This window comes from Glycine soja, chromosome 20, assembly GCF_004193775.1.
Source record: "Glycine soja cultivar W05 chromosome 20, ASM419377v2, whole genome shotgun sequence".
NCBI classification, from domain to species: Eukaryota; Viridiplantae; Streptophyta; class Magnoliopsida; order Fabales; family Fabaceae; genus Glycine; species Glycine soja.
The window spans coordinates 50,422,681-50,445,433 of NC_041021.1; the positions used below are offsets into that span (position 1 = coordinate 50,422,681).

Below are 22,753 nucleotides of genomic sequence, written 5' to 3' on the forward strand. Positions count from 1 at the left end.
GTATATTCGTAGTAGGAAAAATATAAAAGTTGAATGTGAACAGATACTAAAATGCATACAATCATATTATAAGAAAAAATAACTTGAAAAAAAGTGATTTCTATTAGAAAGTCATATCAAAATGTCATTTAAAATGGTAAGGAAAAATATAATTTTTTAAAATTAAAAAATAATCTTTAAATTTCCATACTTATTGATCCAATCCATCTAAAATTTCTTTTTTTATTTGATTACAATTATTCAATTAAATATTTTTTAAAATAATAATAACAATAATAACGAGTTATTAGTAATAATCATTTTAAATATTCTTTTTGTTTGATTATTACAAAAGCCTAACATTTTAAGCAACAATCATTTTAAATCGTCTCCAGTTTGGTTATTTATTTCAATAACCTTGTCATTTTTATTTGTTTGTTTTTCTTGCTGTGTGTTTTTTATTTTATGAAAAGAAACGAGGGTATTGCTGGTGCACCTAGCATTTTTTTTAATGCCCAAAATGTTTTTGGATTGTTGTTCCTTTATAAGTTGTTTTTTCTGGCTGAGTAGTGATCCGTAAACAGATTTTTCACATACGTATCAACTTGATCCGTATTAATTATACGGATGAAATTGATCCATAAGTATGAAACTCATCTGTATAAAGCATATGAATCAAGTTGATCGGTATGTTTATACGGATGAATTTCATCCGTATTCATTTTTTGGTTTTTCTTTAATTCCTTAAATTTTTATTTATTTTTAATTATTAATATGTTAAATTACTCATTTACGCATTCAAAAAAATCTACTATTACAAAATTTAATATATATTAAATTTTGTAATAGTAAATATTTTTTATTTATAAAAAATATATGGATTAAATAATTCGTATGAGTTATATCAAAATTAATTGTCACAAAATTTATTATTTAAATTTACATTAGATATACATTATAAATTTTAGTGTTATATATAACAACATTATTTATTTTATAATGTAATTGACTCATTAGCTCAGTTGGTTAGGCTCGATTCTTGTTTGGGTCATTAATTTTAAATTAATTCATTATAAATATTTTTCAAAAAAAATTAAAAAAAACTTGAATTGAACTTATACGAATCATCGTATGAATATGAATCATCTCATACGAATCAAAAAGGTAAAATTGGAAAAATGCCACCCAACAATTTCACTTGGTGCACGTAGGAGTGCTCAAAGAATGAGCTGAAAGATGATCCAATTATCCCAAAAGTGAAAGAAAATGATCACTCGGGCTTCTGTGAACCCAATTGGACGGAAATTGAGAGGAAAGGTTAAAAAAGGGAAAAAAAAATAGTTGTTGGACCCATTAATTCCAAGTCATCTGATTATGTGAGAAAGAAAAATAAAATATTAGCATAAAGATAAAGTAAAATAGGAAAAATTAAATAAAATTAGGTGTTTACATATTTTATATTTAAACCATTTATTGAAGGATTTAAATAGATTAAAGTTAACAATAAATCTATTAACATGCTTCATTCATAAAAATTCATGTCATGAATATGAATCATTAACGATGTTATTAGATTATATCAATATATATTCGATGTCAAATCAAGTATTATGTTTTAAATTTGATTATATATATATATATATATATATATATATATATATATATTAATTAGTAAATCTAGTACCCGAGGCCAGTGGGGTAAGGACAATGTATTTTAACAAAAATTTAATAAAAAATTATCATATATATAAAGATAAAGATAAATATTAAGATCATAAATTGCAAGAAAACATTATCACTGCTTAATCAAGATATATCTATAAAGGAAGCAAAATGTAACAACAAACCGTGAATCAAATTACTTAGTTGTGCAATATAAAATATGAGGTAAGTACAAAAAAAAAACTACTGATTTTGTTGGAGAAAAGATAAAAATAAATAAACTTTCAAATCAATATGTAAAGAAAATAATAAAAAATATATAAGAAAAGTGAAGTTCAAACACATAAAAATAAGAGGTATAAGTAGTAAAATAACAGATGAAAATAAGTAAAGGGTACAAACATATAAAGTTAAGGGTGAAAAATATAAAATTTTAACCTAAATAGGTGACTTTATTGAGATGAGGGAGTATATTTGTCCATCCACAAATATATATGGATCCGCCCTCTATCTCTATATATATTGTTTTAAAGAAAAAACTCAAACAAATGTGAAAGATACTTTTGGTAGAAAGTACAAAAAAAATCATGCATAGTTTCTTTTGTTAAATTTAATTTCATCTATTTTCATGTGAACATTATTTGTACTGAATAACATAATTATTATTAAAATTAGCTGCTAGCTAATAAATATAAAACATCATGAATTTTTTTTTACATATACAAATATATTTTAAAATAATTATATATTTTGTTTTTAGTTGATTTTGAACTCTTATTAATATTTTATTAAGATTAAAAATACATTGTATAAACAATATTGTAATAGTTAAATAAACTGTGAAATGTTAAAGAAAACAGCAATTAAGAAATTTTATTAAAGTATCATAAGGATAAATAATGTATGAAAAAAATGTCATGAGTTAATAAAAACAACTTTATTCAAATATTTATGCTTTAGCTAAATAAGCCACTAAAATAAAGCATAGACTAACTAAAGTAACTTATCAAACACACTTAGGTAAATGTCCAGGTTGCATGAGCACGACGTTAACCCAGCAAGCATGCGTGAGTAGTCATCACTCAGTGACAGGATGATGGTCATGCATGCAAATATAATTTGATGAACACCCTTTTATTTTCATTTGATGAAAATCCATATATTGCAATAGCTGGGGTCAGTAGCATCCACTAAGTGACATTGTTAGATCACAAACCAGACACCTCACACCATTCTCCCAAAGCCAGACAGAATCATGAGAAAGCAAAACAAGAAACTCAGTATTGTATACTAAAACGATAAAATAGCGCAACATAATGATCGACCAGAGAAATTTATAGTTTTTCTTTTCTCTTCTTTTCTTTTTAAATAGTTATAGGGTGGGGAATAAAAATGTATTTTTTTATTTGGTTTGATAACTAACTAACTAGGCATATTGGCCATCTCTGTACTAATGTAGAGTATAAAAACATTAAACATATATATATGAGAGACACTAACGTTAGAGTGGGGACATGAGACGCGCCCATATATATGCACAAAATTTAATTGAAAAATGACAATCTAACCAAATATTTTGGTGAGTCAAGCTAGGAGATACTCTGGTGAATCTAGTCAAAAAGATAATATTAATATTGTGTTGGGAGAAATTAATAGCGTGCTTGAAAACTCGTTAAGAATGAAAGAATTACATTCGAAATGTAAAAGCTATAGCTATTAGATTATCCAAATTATGAAAAATTATAGCCCAAGCATAAAACCAAATACACTATTAATACATTCAAGTGAACACAAATTACACGCAGGTATATGTAATACAGAGAGCGATAGGATGACATCTGTTAGAATAATGTTAATTACGAGAAAAAATATATATACATTTAAATTATAATTATACATACATGTCTAAAATTACAAGTTTGTTGGTAGTCATATGAATAAAAAGTCATACATTTTTTTTTTAATTTTTACTATTCAAATATATTTAGTATTTTATATTTATAATTTTCATTTCTCACATTAGTAATTGACTTGAGTTTGAGTCAAATCCCCTTGATATTTCTATATTCATATGTGAGTGTATGTGGATGTTTCTAGTAATACTTTTATTTATTTATGTGAAAATGAAAAGAGTACATATTAACTGTCAAGTCTTATTATAAATAATTTAGATTAAAACACAATTATAATATAATTTTTAGTTTGTATATATATACACACATATTTAAGTTATAAAACTAAATTAAATTAAGCCGTAAATTATTAGTTTATTTTATTTTAAAATTAATATTCTATTTAAATGAAACAACCAAATTACATAATATTTTAATGTTTGATTAAGATGATTTATTCCTTATAAAAAAATAAGATAATTTTGTAAAACACACTCTAAGTAAAGTAAGAAGTAATCCCGCAATATTATTAGGAGTCTTCAGGGGTCTAGATCTAGGATTCAATGTGATCCAAATTATCTCACGGAATTTTTTAAAGTATTTGAGTTAAACTCAATTTAATTCAATTAAGACTCGGTCATAAATGGATTGAATAAAAGATTTTATTTTTTGAATTTATTTAATTCATATCATATAATTAAATTTATTATTATATATGAATTAACTATTAAATGCAAAACACATTAATTTTTAGCTCATATAATTTATTAAATTAAATCATTATATTTTTTTAAGTTTTTATTTTTATTTTTATCTTGATTTTATTTATATTTTTTATATTAATACAATATTTTATTTAATATTATATTAATATTAAGATCATTAATTTTATTAGTTAAATATGTCACAATTTAATTTTTTTTAAATCTTATTAACTCAACATGACTCAACTCATTTATAATTGGATAGATTTAGATCAAAATTATTAAAAAAAAAAAAAATACAAATGACCCAATCTAATTCATAAAATTTTGAGTGGATTGTTTGACGGATTTAGTCAAATCTAACAAGTAAAAACCCCAAACTTGGATTGATGCCTCTATTGCCTAGTAGTTTAGTTGTGCTTGTGCACTCCTTGTCTGAAAGATAATTATCCTCTTTTTTCTCCCATCCTAGTGCTCCGCCAATCATGCCCAGACAATGTTATTTAAGTAAATGAAATAAGATTTTTTAATGAATCTTTTTCACTATACAAGGCAAATGATTGTTTATAATATATAATAAATTGATAACTACATTATAACTTTTTTCTAAAAAATAATGATTATACATTAGCAATGTAAAAGCTCTTTATATATATATATATATATATATATATATATATCATTTTTAAAAATAATTTTTTTATCATATATGATAATTTATAATTAAATAATAATATTTTTATTTTTACATTGCATAATGTTTTTGGTACATTTACACTATACCGTAAGTTTAAACAATTTAAAATTTCTAAGCAAATTAATAGATATAATATTAATTTATAATTAAATTGTAAATTAATATTTTTCTTTTAAAATAATGATCGTAAAAGTCAATAAACATGTGTGTATATATATATATATATATATATTAGTAGTCAAGGTTTAACCGGTTTTGGTGGAATCATTCAAAACTTTACAGACTTTGCTATTGGTTGTTTCAATCTTCCTATGGTTATTTAGAACTTATTGTTTGTTGAGATAATGGGTATTATTTTTGCAATAGAGCTGATGACTTCAAAAGGTTGAAAAATATTATGACTTGAATGTGATTCAATCCTGGGGGTTCAAGCCTTTTCCAATTACAATTTGGTTCCTTGGTCTCTCAAAAACAAGTGTATAATTGTATTGATTGAAGAAAGAATATGAATTTTTTAGTTGGTCACATCATGTAGGCTTGCAGATATTATCGCCTTTTATGCTTCTCTTATTTTTCTGGATTAATGAATATATTTTATTGGTGAGGGTATTGAGATCAATTATATAGGAGCGTGAACTTAGTTGGGATCTCTTGCATTGTTGTGAAGTCACTCATCAAGGTTTATTTAAAAAAATTATAATAAAAATTATAAGATTAATTTGATGGTTTAAAAAAAATTATGAATTCAAATCTTTTCCTTTTGCAAAAATTAACAAACTAATAATTAATATTTATCTTTAAAAAATATAATAATTTGTAATTAGATTACATTGTATAATTACTATAAAACATTTTTTTATTAAAGTATTTTTTTTTGGTCAATTAGCAAATTAAAACCCTAATTTAAGCATGATATGGCATCCATTCTTTCACCGGGGGTGTTTCTCTTTTATGACACATCATTATGCGTGGCCTTACCTTTTCAATTTGGTACCTTTTGTTATCTTTAATAGTAATTGGAGTGAAAAATCATTCGTCTTGCAGCTGGTGCATAATGCCCACAACTAAACAAACAAAGATGTGGCAGTCACCTTTGTTTCTGCAAATTTTCTTTTCACTTGGTTAATTTTCCTTTCGAGAGTTACCTGTATGATTTTTTTTATAATAATTACTATAAAAAAATATGAGGTAATTTTAAATGAGTTAACTGACACATAAAAATAAATGAGTCAACGGTATAAAAATCTTTACATTAATAATGTATAGAAATATGAACTTAAAAAAACTTATTACATTAAATACCCATTAAATTCTTATTAACAGAATAATTGTATCAGAAAACATGTTTATATACCGAAGTATTTACATATTATTGACCAAGTTCTCTGATTGTTAGTAAAAATTAAATTCTCTTTCTTATCAACTAAATCAATTTTTGTTGACTTTAAATATTTAGTTTAAAATAAAAAAGAATTTCTAATATAGCATAAAATATGTTTACAAAAATGAAACCGTTATTATATGGTGTGGGGCCCCAGTTGGAACGATAGTGGTAGGCTGCAGCCGCTCCTGCAACGCATATTCCGCGCGGCACCACGCTTTTGAAATTAATTGGATGACCCTTTTATCCTTCCCTGGCTCTCATTAAATCCCTCCCTTTAAGGTAAAATCATTAATTCCCCCCATTTTTTGAACTATTTACCATAATTGCTCTTCCTCTTCAAACTCTTCTTCTGCTAGAGACAGCGCAGTCGTACGAGTGGAAACTTTTTTGACCGTTTGAAACCCGGTGAGCCATTCTCTCTCATTTTCTTTTTGTTCCGTTTGTTTACGGTGAAAGTTGAAAAAGGACAATCAGAATCCCAAAAGCTGAATTCTCTCTTTTTCTTCCCCTCACACTCGCCTCAAGAAAAGCGTAACCCTGTCCCCTCAATTTCAGGTTCTGTACAACTTTCTTTGATTGCTTTTAGGGTCTAGGTCTGCGATAATTCCTTTTCTTTCTCATGCTGTAATTGTTTAGCTGATGGAATTAATCAAAATCAAAGCCATCATCGTCCAAGAAACAGAGTTTTAGATGTAACTGATAGGGGTGGGGGTGGGTCTTGGGGATATTGTGGTCTTTCGTTCACTGCATGAGCTTGGTTGGACTTGGATGGATTCTTTCCAATATATTTAATTAATGTCTCTGTTCGTATCTGTTCTCTATGTTTTGATATTCTTTGTTTAATTTTTATTTTGAAAAAAACTGAACGTTGCTGAAATCAAATAATCGATGCTTCTCTTTGGTCTCTCGTGTTTCTGCTACTCCTTAGTGTGATCTTCTTTCTCTCTTCTGTTTTATTTTCTTTTTTCAATTGGTGGTGGGTTTTGCAACACTGGTTTGTATAATTTTGTTTTGCCTGTTTTTATTTTTTTCTTTTCTGTAGTAGGTTGTCATCAGCCCTGGCCCTTGAATTCTCCGAAAGCTGACTCATTTGATGAGCTTGTGGTAACACATGAAGAAATTCTTCTTTTTCAAATCTTCTGCATCTAGCAGTGGAAGTAACAACGATGCAGCTCCACCAAAATCAACAAATAAGCAAGCGGCCTGGGATAGTTTTTCAGACATTGGAATGAATAATAATCAGGCTTACGGTAAAACCAAGTCTGAGGATTATTTCCAGAGCCCCAAGGGCTTCTTCTCAAAATCTCGAAAGCATGTTTCTGATAACCAGAGTTCTTCTGCTGGTCCGGATCTTAGAAGGAGCAGGTCATTGTCATCATCTGCTTACCAGTTCAGAGATTCAACCAGGTCTCCTTCAAGTAGCATTGTCAGTGATCCATATCAACAAGTTGAGCGTTCATCTCGGTGAGTCATTGACTGAACTGAAATTCGTTCCATGTTTGTATAATTCATTTAGTTATATTTTACACATTTATTTTGGTTGAACTTTCTGTGTGTATATTTCAGTTCTCAGGCTCCTAACTATGAGAAACAAAAGCGAGACAAGCCAACACAAGTTGCAGTGCCTTCTGTCCAAAATTTGCACAGATACGAGAGACCCGGGTCTCCTAGTTCTTCAAGATCTCATCATGAGTCCTCAGGGAACTCTTCCACTTGTTCCAGCAACATTTCAAGTAAGATTGTGGATCGTTACATTGATGGAGAGCAGCATCCAGAGGAAATTAGACCCAGGAACAATTCACAAAGAAATAATAGCAGACAAGGGAATTATGGTGTGAAGCTTCCTCCAAAAGTTCAGCTTACAGCACCAAATTCACCAACTCACGGAGTCAAAGATAAACCAAGGACTCATTCATTTAGAGAAGCTAAAGCTACCCGTCTTGGTTTCTCATCCCGAGATTGGACAGAAAATGGGTTTGGACCAGAGTCTCCGAGGAGTCTTGCAAAGAATGTGATTGAGAGACTTTCTCAGTCTTGTGATCTCGCTAAGCCATGTTCAAAGAATGCTAATGTGGATAATCCAATCACCATTGAAGATATCTATTCTAGATCTGTGAATGGACACTATGACTCTGATTTTGATGCTGCTCAGCCAAAAAATGATTTGTTGGATGAACCCTACAGAATGACAAATGGCTATCATGGCATGGATGGCAATTTTGAGGGTTTAAGCTGTGATGAAGCTGAAGAGGATGCGGATGCAGAACTAATGAGAAGATCGAAGGAGGCTGAGGAGAGGGTTATTCTTCTCTCAAAGAAACTGGAACGAGATAGCTTTTTTCCTGATGGTGGTTATGATGTGTCAGCACTGATTCAGACAATCAGACATCTACTAGAGGAGAAAATAAGCTTGGCTCTGGAAGTTTCAACCCATCTAAGGTCTCAAATTGCAGAAAGAGTCTCTGCCAGGGAAGAACTTAGACGTGTAAAGACAGAACTGGAGTTTCGTACTCAGAGACTAGAAAAAGAAAAGAATGAGATGCAGTCAGCATTGGAGAAGGAATTGGACAGGAGGTCAAGTGACTGGTCATTTAAGCTTGAGAAGTACCAGTTAGAAGAGCAAAGGCTTCGTGAACGAGTTAGAGAGCTTGCAGAGCAGAATGTATCACTTCAAAGGGAAGTCTCCTCTTTTAGTGAGAGGGAAATGGAAAGCAAAAGTGTGATGGCATTTACTGACCAACAACTCAAGGGATTGACCGATAAGACAGAGATAATGAAAAATGAGATTATTGATTTGCAGCAAAATCTCTTGGAACTACAAGAGAAATACAAGATAGCAGAAGAAAATAGGGACTGTATCCTTAGAAATTTTGAAGAGAAGGAGAAGGAGTGCAAGGAGTTACACAAGTCCCTAACCAGATTATTAAGAACTTGCAGTGAGCAAGAGAAGTCAATAACCGGATTACAAGATGGGTTTAGCGAGGAGCTTCGTAGGAACCATCCCATTGAGAGTGTTGACAATCACATTGAAAAAATGCGAATGGAGCAAATGAGATTAACAGGAGTAGAACTAGCCTTGAGAAAGGAGTTGGAGTCTTGCAGGTTTGAGGCAGATTCTCTTCGCCATGAGAATATAATACTCTTAAACCGGTTAAAAGGTGACGGGAAAGAAAGTGTTGCTGCTACTTATAGACTAGATAAAGAACTATGTGCCCGCATATACTGCCTTCAGAATCAAGGCCTAACAATGCTAAATGAAAGCACATACTTGTGTTCAAAGTTACTGGAATTCGTTAAAGGGAAAGGAAGCCGTCTTCATCAAAATGTTCAGCCGGATCGAGAAGTGATTGGAAATGGTTTAGATGGGCAATTTATTGTTGAATCTGAAACTAAAATTCAGGGACTCAAAAGTGGCACCGAGGGTTTAACTAGGAGTTTGCAGATGATGTCTTCTTTGTTGAAAGATAAGTCAAATCCATTGACTTGTAAATTTCAATCAGAGTGTATCGACGCTGGTAAATTAGCTACACTGAATGATCAATCATCTGAGGTGAGTTTCTTCAGGATGTTTTCTTCAATAGTAGTTTTAGGGGAGCGCATATTGTAAATCCTCTATTCTACTATTATCTATTTGCTTATTTATTTTAAACCTGTTTTAGATAGTTTGTTTATTGAAATTCTCATGGATCATGTTGTTACTTGTATAGGATATTTTAAGAACTGAACTTAAAGCAGAATGTTTGGTGACAAGTTTATTAAGAGAGAAGCTGTACTCTAAAGAGCTCCAAGTTGAGCAGATGGAAGCTGAACTTGCTTCAGCAGTAAGAGGAAATGACATACTTAGATCTGAGGTGCAAAATGCATTAGATAATCTTTCAAGTGTAACCCACAAGTTGAAGGACCTTGAACTTCAGGTCAGGAAGTTTCCATAGTATTGAAAATTATTAATTAAATTCATCTAATAGATGTTTATACATGGTGGTACTATGTTGTTATTGGCTGTCCTGTGGTAAAAATGGCTTGGTAGTTTTTTCAATTGCTATTACTTGAGCCTTTTGATCAATCCCCTGAAAAATTATTATGTCAGATGTTGAAGAAAGATGAGAGTAGAAACTGCCTTCAAAATGATCTGCAAGAGTCTAACAGGGAATTGACTATCATGAGGGGAAAACTGCCCAAAGTGACAGAGGAGAGAGACTATATGTGGGAGCAAGTGAAACAATACAGTGAGCAGAATATGCTGTTGAATGCAGAGGTCAATGTATTGAAGAAGAAGATAGAGACACTTGAAGAAAACAACCTCGAGAAGGAAGGTCAAATATCCATATTGCAAGACTCCCTTGCCAAAAGATCCTATGATGATCTCCTTGGGAGTCCTGCGCATGAATTTTTCAGTACAAAATTACTATGATAGTTTGTTTTCTCCTAGGCATATTTCATTGTTCATAGTTTACCTACATCTGTGAATGAGTTTTTTTTTTTTAATTGTTGCTCTTCTTTTTATAATCTGTTTCACAGCGTTTTTCTTTACATATATATATATGTTTAAGTGTAAGATCGGACGAAGAAGTTAAAGAATACAAAATTACATTTCCCCCCATTCCTCGGGGAATCAATGATGAGTTCGTGTCCCTATGGAATTGTGAAATAGCAGTCCCTGCCTCCGTGGTTCCCAGCCGGCGTTGGAAGTTAAAACCTATTTGGGTCCCTATTACATTTTTTTAAATGGGTCCCTTTTAAAAGTTTTTACCGACATGAGTCTTTTTAATTTTTTTTTTTTTAAAATCCGAAGTTTGATCGGTGACATACCATGTAAACGTAGCAGGGTAGGCTGAGCTTATTTAAGGTCAAAAAAATAGTTTTAAAATAAATATGATTTGTTTTTTTTAGAAAAAACAAAAAACAACTTATTTTAAATAAAAATAATTTAGAGAAACATTAGAAAATCACAAAATTATTTATTTTTAAAAATAAACTTAGACAAACTAGCTCATAATGTGAAGTTGCAATTCATGATTGTTATTTTTTTTTTTTTTATCAATTCATGTTAGCATTGGAACTCGTGATCTTTCTCTCGTTTAACTCTTTATTTTCATTTTAAATAACAAACCAATTTTATAATTCTTAATTCATAATTGCTTACTTAGTGGAACTAAAGTCGTCCAACGTGATGTGTTATCACGTGACTTCTTTATGAATTTGCAATTTGTGATTTCTTTTAAAGTATATTATAAAGATATGAATATATAAAAAAATTGCAAGTAAACAAATCTTATATACAATTCTTTAAAGAAAATATCTATGCTGATCAAATATAAATATTACATTAAAAATACACTTATTCAAATTATTAAAAAATATCACATCAAACTTTAGAAAATAAACATAATAAAATGACAAAAATTCTTATATTAAATATAAATCTAATTATACAAATACACAATGTATATTTGTTAACGTATAAAATATAAAGAAATAATGTGTTAGAAAGTAACAATTACGAAAAAAAAGTGATTGATGTAGTAATCATTAATTGTAACTTCACATAGTATGATGCTTACAGAGCCTGTCACATGATCAAACTTTCAATTTGATCGGGTTTATCATCAAAGCAAACTCATGCTAGTAAATTGTTTTATAAGAAACTCATTTTGATTTTGTTTTAAATAATCCAAATGGGTTAATCAGCCGAAGGAAATCATTATTTAATAAAACTTTGTTATTTGCATCTCAGGACTTTAGGTAATAAAATTAAGAACTAATAATTTTTGATAAAAAATATCAATAATAATTTTTTAATGACAATAACTTTTTATTGGCGTAAAAGACAAATCATTATGAATCATATCCATACAAGCACTTTATTTTGAATAACATCTTTATAAAAAAAGGAATAAAAGCTATCAATTTTTCAAGCAAACTTAAAATAATTTTTAGATAATTTATAACATAGTTACATTAAATACTCATAGGAACAACTTTGTTCTTCATAATAGTTTTTACTTATGCAGGATTATATCATTTATACTTACCATTTCTTCCAAAAGATACTTTATAGGTCAACCATATGAATTATAGTATATTGATAAACGAAGAAAAAAAATCGTGTATGTTCATAGTGTTTTCCCAGTTGACTTCCCTTTTCCAGTTTTCCTCAAGGGAAAAAGAAGGAAAACAACTAAATTTCTTGAGTAATTTCCCTTCATTCTCTGCTTCATTTTGAACAAACTACTTATTCTTTTTCTCACATAACTCATACATCAATAACCAAAAAGGCTGTCAACCGTTCAGGCATCAACTTTCAAGGGCAGTGCTAGGATAAGAACTTGGTATTATGCCTAAGTCCCATTGAGTAGTATGGGATGCTCAGAGGAGTACTTAAGTGGCTTGGTTCCCCCCCTTTAACAACTAGCTTTTAAGGAAGGCTTCCCCTAGTGTTTGGGTGCTTATCAATTTAGGATTCTAAAAGCAAACCACTTGTTAAGTTAATTTTTGCTCCTTTTATTTTTTTTAACCTATAATTTTACAAATTTCCAAGCGTAAAATTTTTAGTTTAGAATGATACCCTTCATCAAGATTAAACATCGATACGCTATGCACAAAAAAGAAAATTGGATGCAATGAATCTAACCTCAATTTGTGGAAAATGATACTTGATTCTGTGGAACTTGCAGCACACATAACATGGAGCATGCACAAATGAGTAGAAGATAAGACAGTACTTATTACCATGAAGACTGAAATTCATAATTGTAGATACCATCCTAAAGGGAATCTAATATGGAAGTCCCATATTTTACTTTTGGTACATAGAAATTCCATATTTAAATAAGCTACCCCCTTCTTGACTGGTCCAAATAAGAACTATAGAGATGCAGCTTTCCAGAAGTCAATTGGCTTTCTTTGCTGAAACCAAAGAAACAAATGTATGAGTAAGGAAATACTACTTACAAAAGCTGTACTGCTCCAATAAAAACAAGAGAATTGTTAACCACATATTTTTCCAACACATTGTTTATTATGATGTGAATTTCACTTAGGTGTCGCTAAAAGCAGACAGATTTTTTTAGTGAAACTTATGTGAAATTTATGCAATAATAAAAAGTGTTGAATAATGCATTGTTACCATTGCTTGATTCATATCCCTGATTGAATGTATAAGTGCCATGGCTATAAATAGATGTTACAAACTTACCTTAGCAATTGGCATTTTCTCTCTAACTGAATCAACAAATGATAAATCAATATCAGCTACTACAATGCCTGTAGACAAACGATCTGAAAAAGACAAATAAAACCAACCATGGAATTCAGTAAACCCTGGTTTTAAAACAAAAGAAAAATAGCAATATAAAAACTACAGCAAGCAATACATTGTCTGAACCATGAAGAATAGACAAATTTGTATGATGGTATAAAACAGAAATTTTAATGTATAACAAACTCATAACAGCTGAAACCTCCAAGAAGGACAATGAAAGCACCATTAAAAAAAATCTTCTACCCAAGAAAATTCAAGCAAAATTATGTCTTCTCCTATTACACTAACTCCGTCAATGCCTTGGGTAAATAATTTGAAACCACAGCTCATACATCCATTCATATTTTGCAGGCATGAAAGAAAACTATTTTGACTGTCATACATACGATCAGATCCATAAATTCCAAATACCATAATTTGGGAAACTACAGAAGTTCCCATTTAGTAGTGAAAGGTCTCTTAACTTGGATTTCAAAAGCAATAAGAAAGAACAAAAACTAGGAAATAAATTGAATGAATTATGGTTAGTGGACTTCCAATTTCAATGAATTAACTCAATGAACATGAGGAACTATCAAGTTTCTTACCTGGTAATCGTCCTACAATTGTCCCCCATGGATCGATAATTAATGTGTTGCCATAGCTTTCTCTTTTATCGTTATGTTTGCCAGCTTGCGCAGCAGCAATGACCTGATAATTATCTTAGTAACTTTTTGAAACACATTTCCTCAGATAGTTATCTAAGTAACTTGTTCTAATCCCCAAATACATTAAAACAAAAAACAAAAAAACAAAGCCATAATTCTGGAAACTATAATTAATTAGCATGAATACACAAGAAGTCATACTTGGCGAATCCAATGATTATACTTTAAGCACATTCAGCCGGGGATGGTGGAAGCATGGGAGAAGAAGGGGAAGGGCAGTATTATTAGATGCAAAAATGAATTCTTACATAGCATTGAGTCTCAATTGCACGGGCACGAAGAAGAATCTCCCAATGTGCTTCACCAGTTACTGTTGTGAATGCTGCAGGCACCAGTAGTACCTGGATGTTGTAAAACACAAGAAAAATTTAGATTGTAGACAACCCATTTTAAGCAGGAAAGTAATATTTCCACTTATTACCTGTGCTTCATGTTGGAAACGTAGCAATTGGTACATCTCTGGAAATCTCAAATCATAGCAAACACTGAGGCCCAAACGTCCAATAGGACTGTCTACTGCAACAATATCCTTGCCTGAAAAGATCCCCAAAACAGAAGAAATTCACATGAAAGCACCATCCTTCATGGTGCATATCATATCCAAGTGTGCTTATCTTCTCTTTCAAACACTCCCCCTCCCCTTTTCCCTCAGATTTTCTAGAAAGAGAGTTACGCTGAGGGAGGACTAAAGCAAGGCAAAAGGTTCATCATCTAGTCTTAATACTGCATAGAGAGTAAATATCCTACCTGATTCTGTAAAACTACTTTCTTTGTATACCCTTCCACCAGGAACATCTACGTCAAACCTTCAAATAACAGAAAATGAATAAAATATCAACAGCATAAAGAAAAAGCAGTAAAATTTCTCAATTCAGGAGGAGCATACCAAATAGTTAGTGATCTTGCAGGTGTATCTTTCTATAAGAGCTTATAATTTTGCCGGTGTCATCTACGATAACATGAGTATTACACAAGTGTTGAGGATCGGATCCAATCTCTTGGAAGCCTCCAAGTGACAACCAAATGTCGGATTCTCTGAAGTGAATAGTATTGTGTAAGAGAAGGGGAGAGTAAAAAAAAGGCAAAAAAAAGAAAGAATAGAACCTGGCCAAAGAGCAGTAGTGGTTCATAATAGGTCCATCCAATGGTTCAGCAACAAGAACGCTGTCCCCATCCATAGTGCCCACGTAAGAGAAGGCCTCAGGAAAGCAAAGCAATTTGGCTCCAGCAGATGCTGCTTCCTAATTGAAAAGGGAGCATGCATATTATTATATACAATACTAGAAGACAAGAAAAGAAAAGAATATTACTTTGAGGAGATGAGAGCAAGTGGCCATATTCGCAGCGAGGTTGGAAGCCATGCTCGCTGAAACTCACTCTGATGATTTGGGAATTCCAGAGACCAATAACATTCACATTCACTCACACACTAAAACATTACAACTTACATCATCTTACATAGACTCCGAGGATTTCAGACAAATCTATCCATACATACTTCGCATCGCCATGCCTTGGTTGGTCCCACATAAACACTTTTTTTTTCTTCTTCCTATCATAATCCATCGTGAATAACATTTTCTCTCTCTCCAAATAAGATTTCTATCCACTATAAAAAATAATAATTAAAACGTTTTGACGACCGTTTGAATTAATTATATAATAAGTATAACATTTTTTTAATTTTAATTATTTGTGTTCTTACATTATTTTTTTTTAGAATTTATTCTATTCTTCTTAAATATATTTATTTATTCAAAATGGTCATGCATATTTCATAATTTAAATGTATTTTTTTTAAATTTTACTCAATTTAAAAATATCCATGGAACAAAATACTCAACATACTTATTATTTGTCAATTGCATAGTGGTGAAAATTTTGAATAGTTTAGATGAAATTCTAGATATTCAACCTTCACTACTGCTATTAGGCACTAAATTTGTCAAATTATATATAGATACCATTGCCAACTCAGAGACTATATCCCAATTAGCTACCTTATTTTTTAGTTGAATTGGGCCAATTTATATAGCTTTCTAGTATAATCTAACTTTTTGTGAGCTGTGGGCCGAGTGGGATATACTATGAACTTTTCTTCTCTTTTTTTTTCAACAAAATTCACTTCTTATTTTTTTTAATAAAATAAATTATATAGTTCTTTTTATTGTGTATAATAGTTAAAAAAAAGTTAGAAACCTTGTGCAAACTACTCAGACTATACCGTTAGGCTCATTCATGCATTGTGGGTATATTGTTTTTTATTATACATGTATATATAAAATAATTATTTTCTTAACACAGAATATTATTCGTATGACTAATGATGACGATATTATACTTTTAAATTAATATAATAAATATAATTATTTAATAAGTAAAAAAAATTCACAAATCAAAATTTAATAAAATTCATAAAAAAAACTTATAAGCTCAACATAACAAAAGAAATTAGAAACTTATTACAGAATAACACAAGAACTCATCAAATGAATTTTTTTATTTATTGAATCTCATCACGAAAAATACTTAAAAGTAAATCATGTCATATCTAACATAAGATATAAAATATGACAATTTATTGAATTTCATCACAAAAAATACCTAAAATATAAACGGTCAAATTTTAATATCACCGGATCATTTAAGAAATTATGTAATTTTTTAAAAATTATATGATTTTTTAACATTAATATTAATATTAATGATTTTTTAAAAGTTATATATATATAACTTAACTTCTATAAAAGCTAATTAAAGAGCTTTTACTTTTAATTAAGGAGAAGAAAAATAATAACGGACTTAAATCAAACACTACTTAGCTTATCTAAATTGGCCGACCAACCAAAGTTTCTAGTGTGTTATTCATTTTTTGGGGGGGGTGAATTATGTGTTATTCATTTGCGTACAATTTAATTGCAGTTCTGATTTTGTACTAATTAGTCTAGCAGCTATATTTGGTGTTACTTTTATTTTTTAGATGATGCAAAATATGTTCTAGTTTCCCACATATATAACTAGATTAACAATCAAAAGAGAGAATTTGGAGTTGAGTAGCAAGGTACGAATTTTCTCTCCTAAATTAAGCATAATATGAATATTGATGGATGGAATAGAAGCATGCAAGGATACACAGAGGGGGATATATGTATTATGCTTCTATCTGACATTTTAAGACTAGAATGAATAATAACAAACATAGAATAAAATTGAACGGAATCATTTTATGTTCCGCAATTCTTATTTACATTACATCCATTGAGCTTGAACTTAAGAGGAATGGCCCCTTTGCTACACCACGAGATCTTCACTTCCAGCGTTTCTACATGAATCCTCACCCGCTAGCTCAGACTTGGAAATATTTTCATAAGCTCCCGTTTGCTGACATCCTTCAATCACAGTTGCAGCATAATAAAACTTGTTCATCCCATGGATCTCCTCTAAAGTACTGTGCCGCGCCATGGCTAAAATATCCACAATGGAGCGTTTCTTGCGTCTCCCTCTACACCTTCTGCGTTTATCTTTCACTGCCTTGGATGGTGGCAATGGTGGACTGCTCTTATGAACATTACTTGTACTTGAAATGCTGCACTTGTGCTGATTTCCCTCTTCATGTGATGAAGGTTGCTTGGTGACTTTGTAGTCGCACTCATTTTTAATATTTTGAGGGTGGTCATCATAGAGATGTGGCACTTCAGCTTTGCAAAAATCAGCTTCTTTAACATTATCATCTAGTGATTGCATCAAGTTGGAACAACCTTGGACTGATTCAGCAGGTGAAGCTTGGCGTCCAAATGGCGGCAACACCTCCTTGAGACCTTGGTTAAGACACAGTTGCAAGTGCTTCTCATGAAATGGCCAGCTTTGAAGGATATTTGTGTGACGAGAAGCAAGAACACACTGTCTGCAACATGACTTGTAATCTATCAGTAATCAAGATAAACAACTCAAGCCTACAAACAGTCCTTCCAAAATCTAAACAAATTTTTTATATATAAAATTCACAAAAGAAAATGCATAATGCAAAAGCAAATAACAAAAATAGTTGTTGAACAGAGAATATAATTATAAGCTAAAGTTGCGTAGGAAAGATTGTAAGTAACCTACAATCAACACGTGCTTCACACCTTACAAGCTCAAGATAATGCATTTCAAGATATCAATCAAAATAGAACATGCAATAATGGCATAATATTAAAGGGGAAAAAAAAAAATAAAAACTTCATTCATAAATTGAAATGCATAGGTATGTTTATGGTAGCTTTTTCAAGCACATTAATACCTTATTGAGAAGGGTTTAACATTAGCTCCAGAAATTGTTTGTTGTAGCAGAGATTGTGAAACGGAAGATAGGTTTTGCTGCTGAGACATCATTCAACACGAAGATCGCAACTTTGAAAGTGTATCTCAAACTAATCTCTCTAAAAACCTAAAATCCCGCAACCCCAGTTCTCACAGGAACGCTGAACATAAGATGCACAAAAGAAAACTTCATAAAATCAACAGGTGCAATACCCCAGGACACAGAAAAACAAAATCAGAGATTCACAACCACAAAATCTGCATGTGGGTACGCAAAAGATGCTCAATTTATCAGCAGGAAAAAAGAAGAAGAAAAGGGACCAAAAGATGAAATTCTTGGTGAGTTTTGAACGAAATAAACCGCAGAGTCAGCCAAACCTCGAAGCTTCAGAGGAAGAGAAAGGGTCATAGAAGTGGCGAGGGAGATACGGGTAGGGTTTGGGTTTCAAGGAAATGGGTATGGCGAAACGAGAAACACGACTTCAGTGTTTGAAAAGAAAGAGAAGTTGAAGAGAGAGAAAGTAAGAGAAGCATGGGGAAGAGAGGAACTGACTGAGAAGAAACGAGGTTGTAGAATGGTCTCTTGGTAGTGTTGTGTTGGTGTTGTTTTTTTCTTTCTTTGTTTTTATAGGTCTCTTTCGTTTGGGTTGGTTATGTGTTTGTTGACTTCATTTAACTATTGCTAACGTCTAATAGTGCAATTAAGGGAGGGTTATTTTCGCTAATTTTATTTGTGTTTGCCTGTGTTGTTATTCATACACTAAAGTTTTGGTGGCAAGTGGAAGCCTCCTTATTAACTCCAAAACAGGGCATCCTCGTATACTTGCTTGTCCTAAACTACAATTGCACTCATCACATCTATTCTTATGCCACAAATCCAACTAAAATTGGGAAAAGTTGAGATTTGCAGAAAGTGAATTGGGACATAGATGGCTAGGGGAAAGATATATATTATATGTATGTTGGTTAAAGTAATTTATCTTGGTCTGTATAAATTTTACTATCTGTCTATATAGAGCTGTTTTTGTGTTTTGGGTATATTAGTTAATATATAACTCAGGGCCAAAGCAAATTTCAAGGTAGTGCAAATACTTTGCTCAATATGCAAAATGGCCGATATCTGGCGAGAAGCGCCAGAGAGTATCTGTATGCAAACACAACCAGAAGAAAGTACAAACCAAATCTACCAGAGTCTCAGGTTAACCTCTTTACGGGAAACACGTAAGTGATACCTAAATTGCTATATATTATCGTATCCTATGGGCTATGGTGGTTTTATTTCCCTATTGGGGGCCTTACAGCTTATTTACCTAAACTGTATGCTGGAGAATACTGAATTTAGTTGCTTTACTAAAGTAAAATATAACATATCATTTTGAATTTACAATTACTAGTTAAAGATGAATAATTATATACTGACATCATAAAATACATAGTAGACTAGAGCAAATTTAGCAAGATTCAGTTCAGTTATAGCAAGATTTGCATCCAGTCTAGCTAGTTTATATATATATATATATATATATATATATATATATATAGTTTTTTTTATAGGCAAATAAACATATAATATTAATAAGCCCAACACAGCACAAGAAGTGTTGCGATTGGAAAAGGATACAAAGTATGACGAACATGCCAATTGCCAAATATTCTAAATCCTCATATATAGCAGCATTCCCAACATATTGATAAGCTACCCCCCATAAGTCCCTTTCTATCATTATTTATCCAAAAAAAAACCCAACGTAACCCATCACAACTGATAACTGTGTCTGAATTTATTGGTCGCTTAAATCCCTCCTACAGATTTGCCTCTTGGCTCATCTTCCAAATGAAGACAATAAGAAACCTGAATCTCTTCCTTAGCCCTTAGTGGTAATATAATTAAGTCTCCAACATTCTGCAATAAATAAAGTGGCTTAAGCGTATGCAACATGGACAAACTTCTGATATAGAAGCGAAGGACCAAGTATAATTGACCTCATGATCACCTTCATTATTACCTCAAATTGAAGCTTAAACAACTTTATCTGGTTTAATTTACCCCAACAGATCTAGCTAGAACATGTAGAAAGCCTTCCTGTTTTTGTGAACCGAGGAGTACGTACAGTTCATCAGGCTTCATGCGCTTCATATGACAATGTTTTTGTTCTCAAATTTGTAATATATGTGTGTTTTTTAATTCGTGCAAAAGGACTCATGGGCTATACCTAATGCATCCGTTGAGGATATGTTGTGAAAGTTATTTCCTCTGGTAAATGTTTCTAAGGTCATGTGATGTGAGATCTTCAATTCCAAAACATATTGCCCAAGGGAAGAGAATTGTAATCATGTCCATCACCGATTAATATACTTCTGAATTTTATTATTGGTGCTTAATTAGCCTTCTTTTTTTCACAATGTTGTCAATGAAATTCGAAATCATGCCTATATATATACTCACCACTCACCACTCACCACTAGTGCAATCCTAGCTAGTATGGCTTTCGTAAGTGCTTTGCTTAGCTATATCCAGGAATATATATATATGCACATAATTGAACTTGACGAATAAGTTACTTCTCAGTTAATAGAATAGTATATATGAATAATGAACCGTATAAACACAATTAATCTGATGACTGCATTGAGATCTACAGTACCATAAATTGTGATACAATAATTATGAAGATTGGAGTACAACAGCATAAAATACCAGAGAAATTCTCTTTCTATATACTACTACATATACGAATATAACTAACGGCATTGCCACAATAACATTACACTAGCTCGTTTTAAGTTCACCAAAAAAAGGAAAAAGAAAAAGAACACTAGCTCGATCGTTTTATGGTTTTTCCTCCATAGAAAGACACATTTATATTGTGAACCAGATTCTGAAAGTCTCCCTTACATAGTTTACATTTTTTTTGCGCATCATTACATAACTAAATACTATTATTACAGCATGATCATCTTTATCTAGTGAAATACATACATGCAATAACAGTCATACAACATGCATGCATTAACCAATACTCCAATATATGTAACTCTAATATCAAATATCAAATTATACCAAATCGTCAAAACCAGTATAAAGACTAATTAACGGATTGAAACGTTTTTAAGGCACTCCTAATTCCATTTGGATATCCTGCCCATTGCTGCAGCAAATCTAAAATAAGTGTTTTTCTTCTCATCTGATTATCAGTTCAACTCATGTCTCGTTCAAATCAATCCATATATATCAACTGGTTTGGACCCAATTCGAAATTAAGAGAAAAGAATCGTGTGATGGCTATTATTATCTATAGATTTATCAGTGACATGACACGAGTTTTTAATTAATAATGTCAGAAACATAGCAGAAGGGACAGGAGAGACACGGAACGTGTTGAACCAAAGTTGTAAACTAGCCTTAGAAATTTTGAAATTAATCCAACAATAAAGAAGAATACAACTTGTCAACTATAGTTGAGATGTTAATCTATCTGAAAACTAGAGTTGAATGTTAATCTGAAAATATAGTATATATAAGCAAAGCATGACATATTCATTTTTTTTAAAGAATATATAAAGAAATACGTACACTCGTGATCACTGGACTCCATGTCATATCTTTGTCAATATATTTATTACTCTTTTTTATTGGTTATGCATGTGGAGAGTCAAACTTAAATTCTTAAAATGTTCTTCATATACAAGATGAAGGTAAAGGAAAAGAGTTCAAGACATGAATGTATTTCATTAGATCGGACGGGATAATTATTAACTCACAAATAAATTAGCTCAACTTAACCAAAAAGTACCGTATCTAATCGAGTCAGACTGAATTTACAATTGTAGTTATATGTAATTGACAAATTATATGGTGTCCAATAACAGTAATAAAATTATTCAAAAAAAAAAATAACAGTAATAAAATTTGAATATATCTAAAAGTTTATGTAAATTATCCAAACTCTCACTGTTATATAATTGACAATTGACAAAATAACAAGAATTAATGTTCTGCATTTTATTCGATTGATATTTTTAATTTTAAGTAAAATTTTAAAAATATAAATATTTAAAACTATAGATATATCCATTAATGTAAAAGTATGAAATTTTTATCATTACATTTAATGTATTAAATAATTATATTTAATGATAAACATTTAATGAATTATTAAATATT

The 22,753-nt window shown here is 30.9% G+C and overlaps 3 protein-coding genes across 8 annotated transcripts; 1 reads left to right on the forward strand and 2 right to left on the reverse strand.

The window, feature by feature from the left end:
* The first annotated feature begins 6,565 nt into the window (after positions 1-6,565).
* On the forward strand, positions 6,566-10,934 carry LOC114401501 (golgin subfamily B member 1-like). Of its 5 annotated transcripts, none has more exons than XM_028364016.1 (5): positions 6,566-6,873; positions 7,361-7,782; positions 7,885-9,868; positions 10,026-10,232; positions 10,406-10,934. In XM_028364016.1, exons 2-5 carry the CDS (start codon positions 7,430-7,432, stop codon positions 10,727-10,729), a joined length of 2,868 nt encoding a protein of 955 aa, XP_028219817.1. In that variant the 5' UTR covers positions 6,566-6,873; positions 7,361-7,429; the 3' UTR covers positions 10,730-10,934. The 5 variants fall into 5 exon arrangements, with proteins under 5 accessions (XP_028219817.1, XP_028219816.1, XP_028219818.1 ...); XM_028364015.1 differs by having other exon boundaries at positions 7,364-7,782; XM_028364017.1 differs by having other exon boundaries at positions 6,566-6,723.
* Positions 10,935-12,954: 2,020 nt separating this feature from the next.
* Positions 12,955-15,753, reverse strand: LOC114402689 (nitrilase-like protein 2). Its single transcript, XM_028365340.1, has 9 exons — positions 15,597-15,753; positions 15,391-15,527; positions 15,193-15,321; positions 15,034-15,092; positions 14,708-14,820; positions 14,535-14,627; positions 14,167-14,269; positions 13,514-13,596; positions 12,955-13,224 (listed from the first exon to the last, which is right to left on the reverse strand). Exons 1-9 carry the CDS (start codon positions 15,645-15,647, stop codon positions 13,183-13,185), a joined length of 810 nt encoding a protein of 269 aa, XP_028221141.1. The 5' UTR covers positions 15,648-15,753; the 3' UTR covers positions 12,955-13,182.
* Positions 15,754-17,354: 1,601 nt separating this feature from the next.
* LOC114402854 lies at positions 17,355-19,202 on the reverse strand. 2 transcript variants are annotated; one of them, XM_028365539.1, is made up of 3 exons: positions 18,967-19,202; positions 18,569-18,749; positions 17,355-18,190 (listed from the first exon to the last, which is right to left on the reverse strand). In XM_028365539.1, the coding sequence occupies exons 2-3, from the start codon at positions 18,658-18,660 to the stop codon at positions 17,578-17,580; spliced, it is 705 nt and encodes a 234-aa protein (XP_028221340.1). In that variant the 5' UTR covers positions 18,661-18,749; positions 18,967-19,202; the 3' UTR covers positions 17,355-17,577. The 2 variants fall into 2 exon arrangements, with proteins under 2 accessions (XP_028221340.1, XP_028221339.1); XM_028365538.1 differs by having other exon boundaries at positions 18,569-19,202.
* Between the last annotated feature and the right edge of the window lie 3,551 nt (positions 19,203-22,753).

Coding starts and splice junctions, on each gene's coding strand:
- LOC114401501 (XM_028364016.1), top strand. CDS start 7,430: ATGAAGAAATTCTTCTTTTTCAAATCTTCTGCATCTAGCAGTGGAAGT. Junction 7,783..7,884: donor CAAGTTGAGCGTTCATCTCG/GTGAGTCATTGA, acceptor TGTATATTTCAG/TTCTCAGGCTCCTAACTATG. Junction 9,869..10,025: donor TGAATGATCAATCATCTGAG/GTGAGTTTCTTC, acceptor TTACTTGTATAG/GATATTTTAAGAACTGAACT.
- LOC114402689 (XM_028365340.1), bottom strand. CDS start 15,647: ATGGCTTCCAACCTCGCTGCGAATATGGCCACTTGCTCTCATCTCCTC. Junction 14,821..15,033: donor AAGTAGTTTTACAGAATCAG/GTAGGATATTTA, acceptor GGATCTTTTCAG/GCAAGGATATTGTTGCAGTA. Junction 14,270..14,534: donor CAATTGAGACTCAATGCTAT/GTAAGAATTCAT, acceptor GATAATTATCAG/GTCATTGCTGCTGCGCAAGC.
- LOC114402854 (XM_028365539.1), bottom strand. CDS start 18,660: ATGATGTCTCAGCAGCAAAACCTATCTTCCGTTTCACAATCTCTGCTA. Junction 18,191..18,568: donor GTTAAACCCTTCTCAATAAG/GTATTAATGTGC, acceptor GTCATGTTGCAG/ACAGTGTGTTCTTGCTTCTC.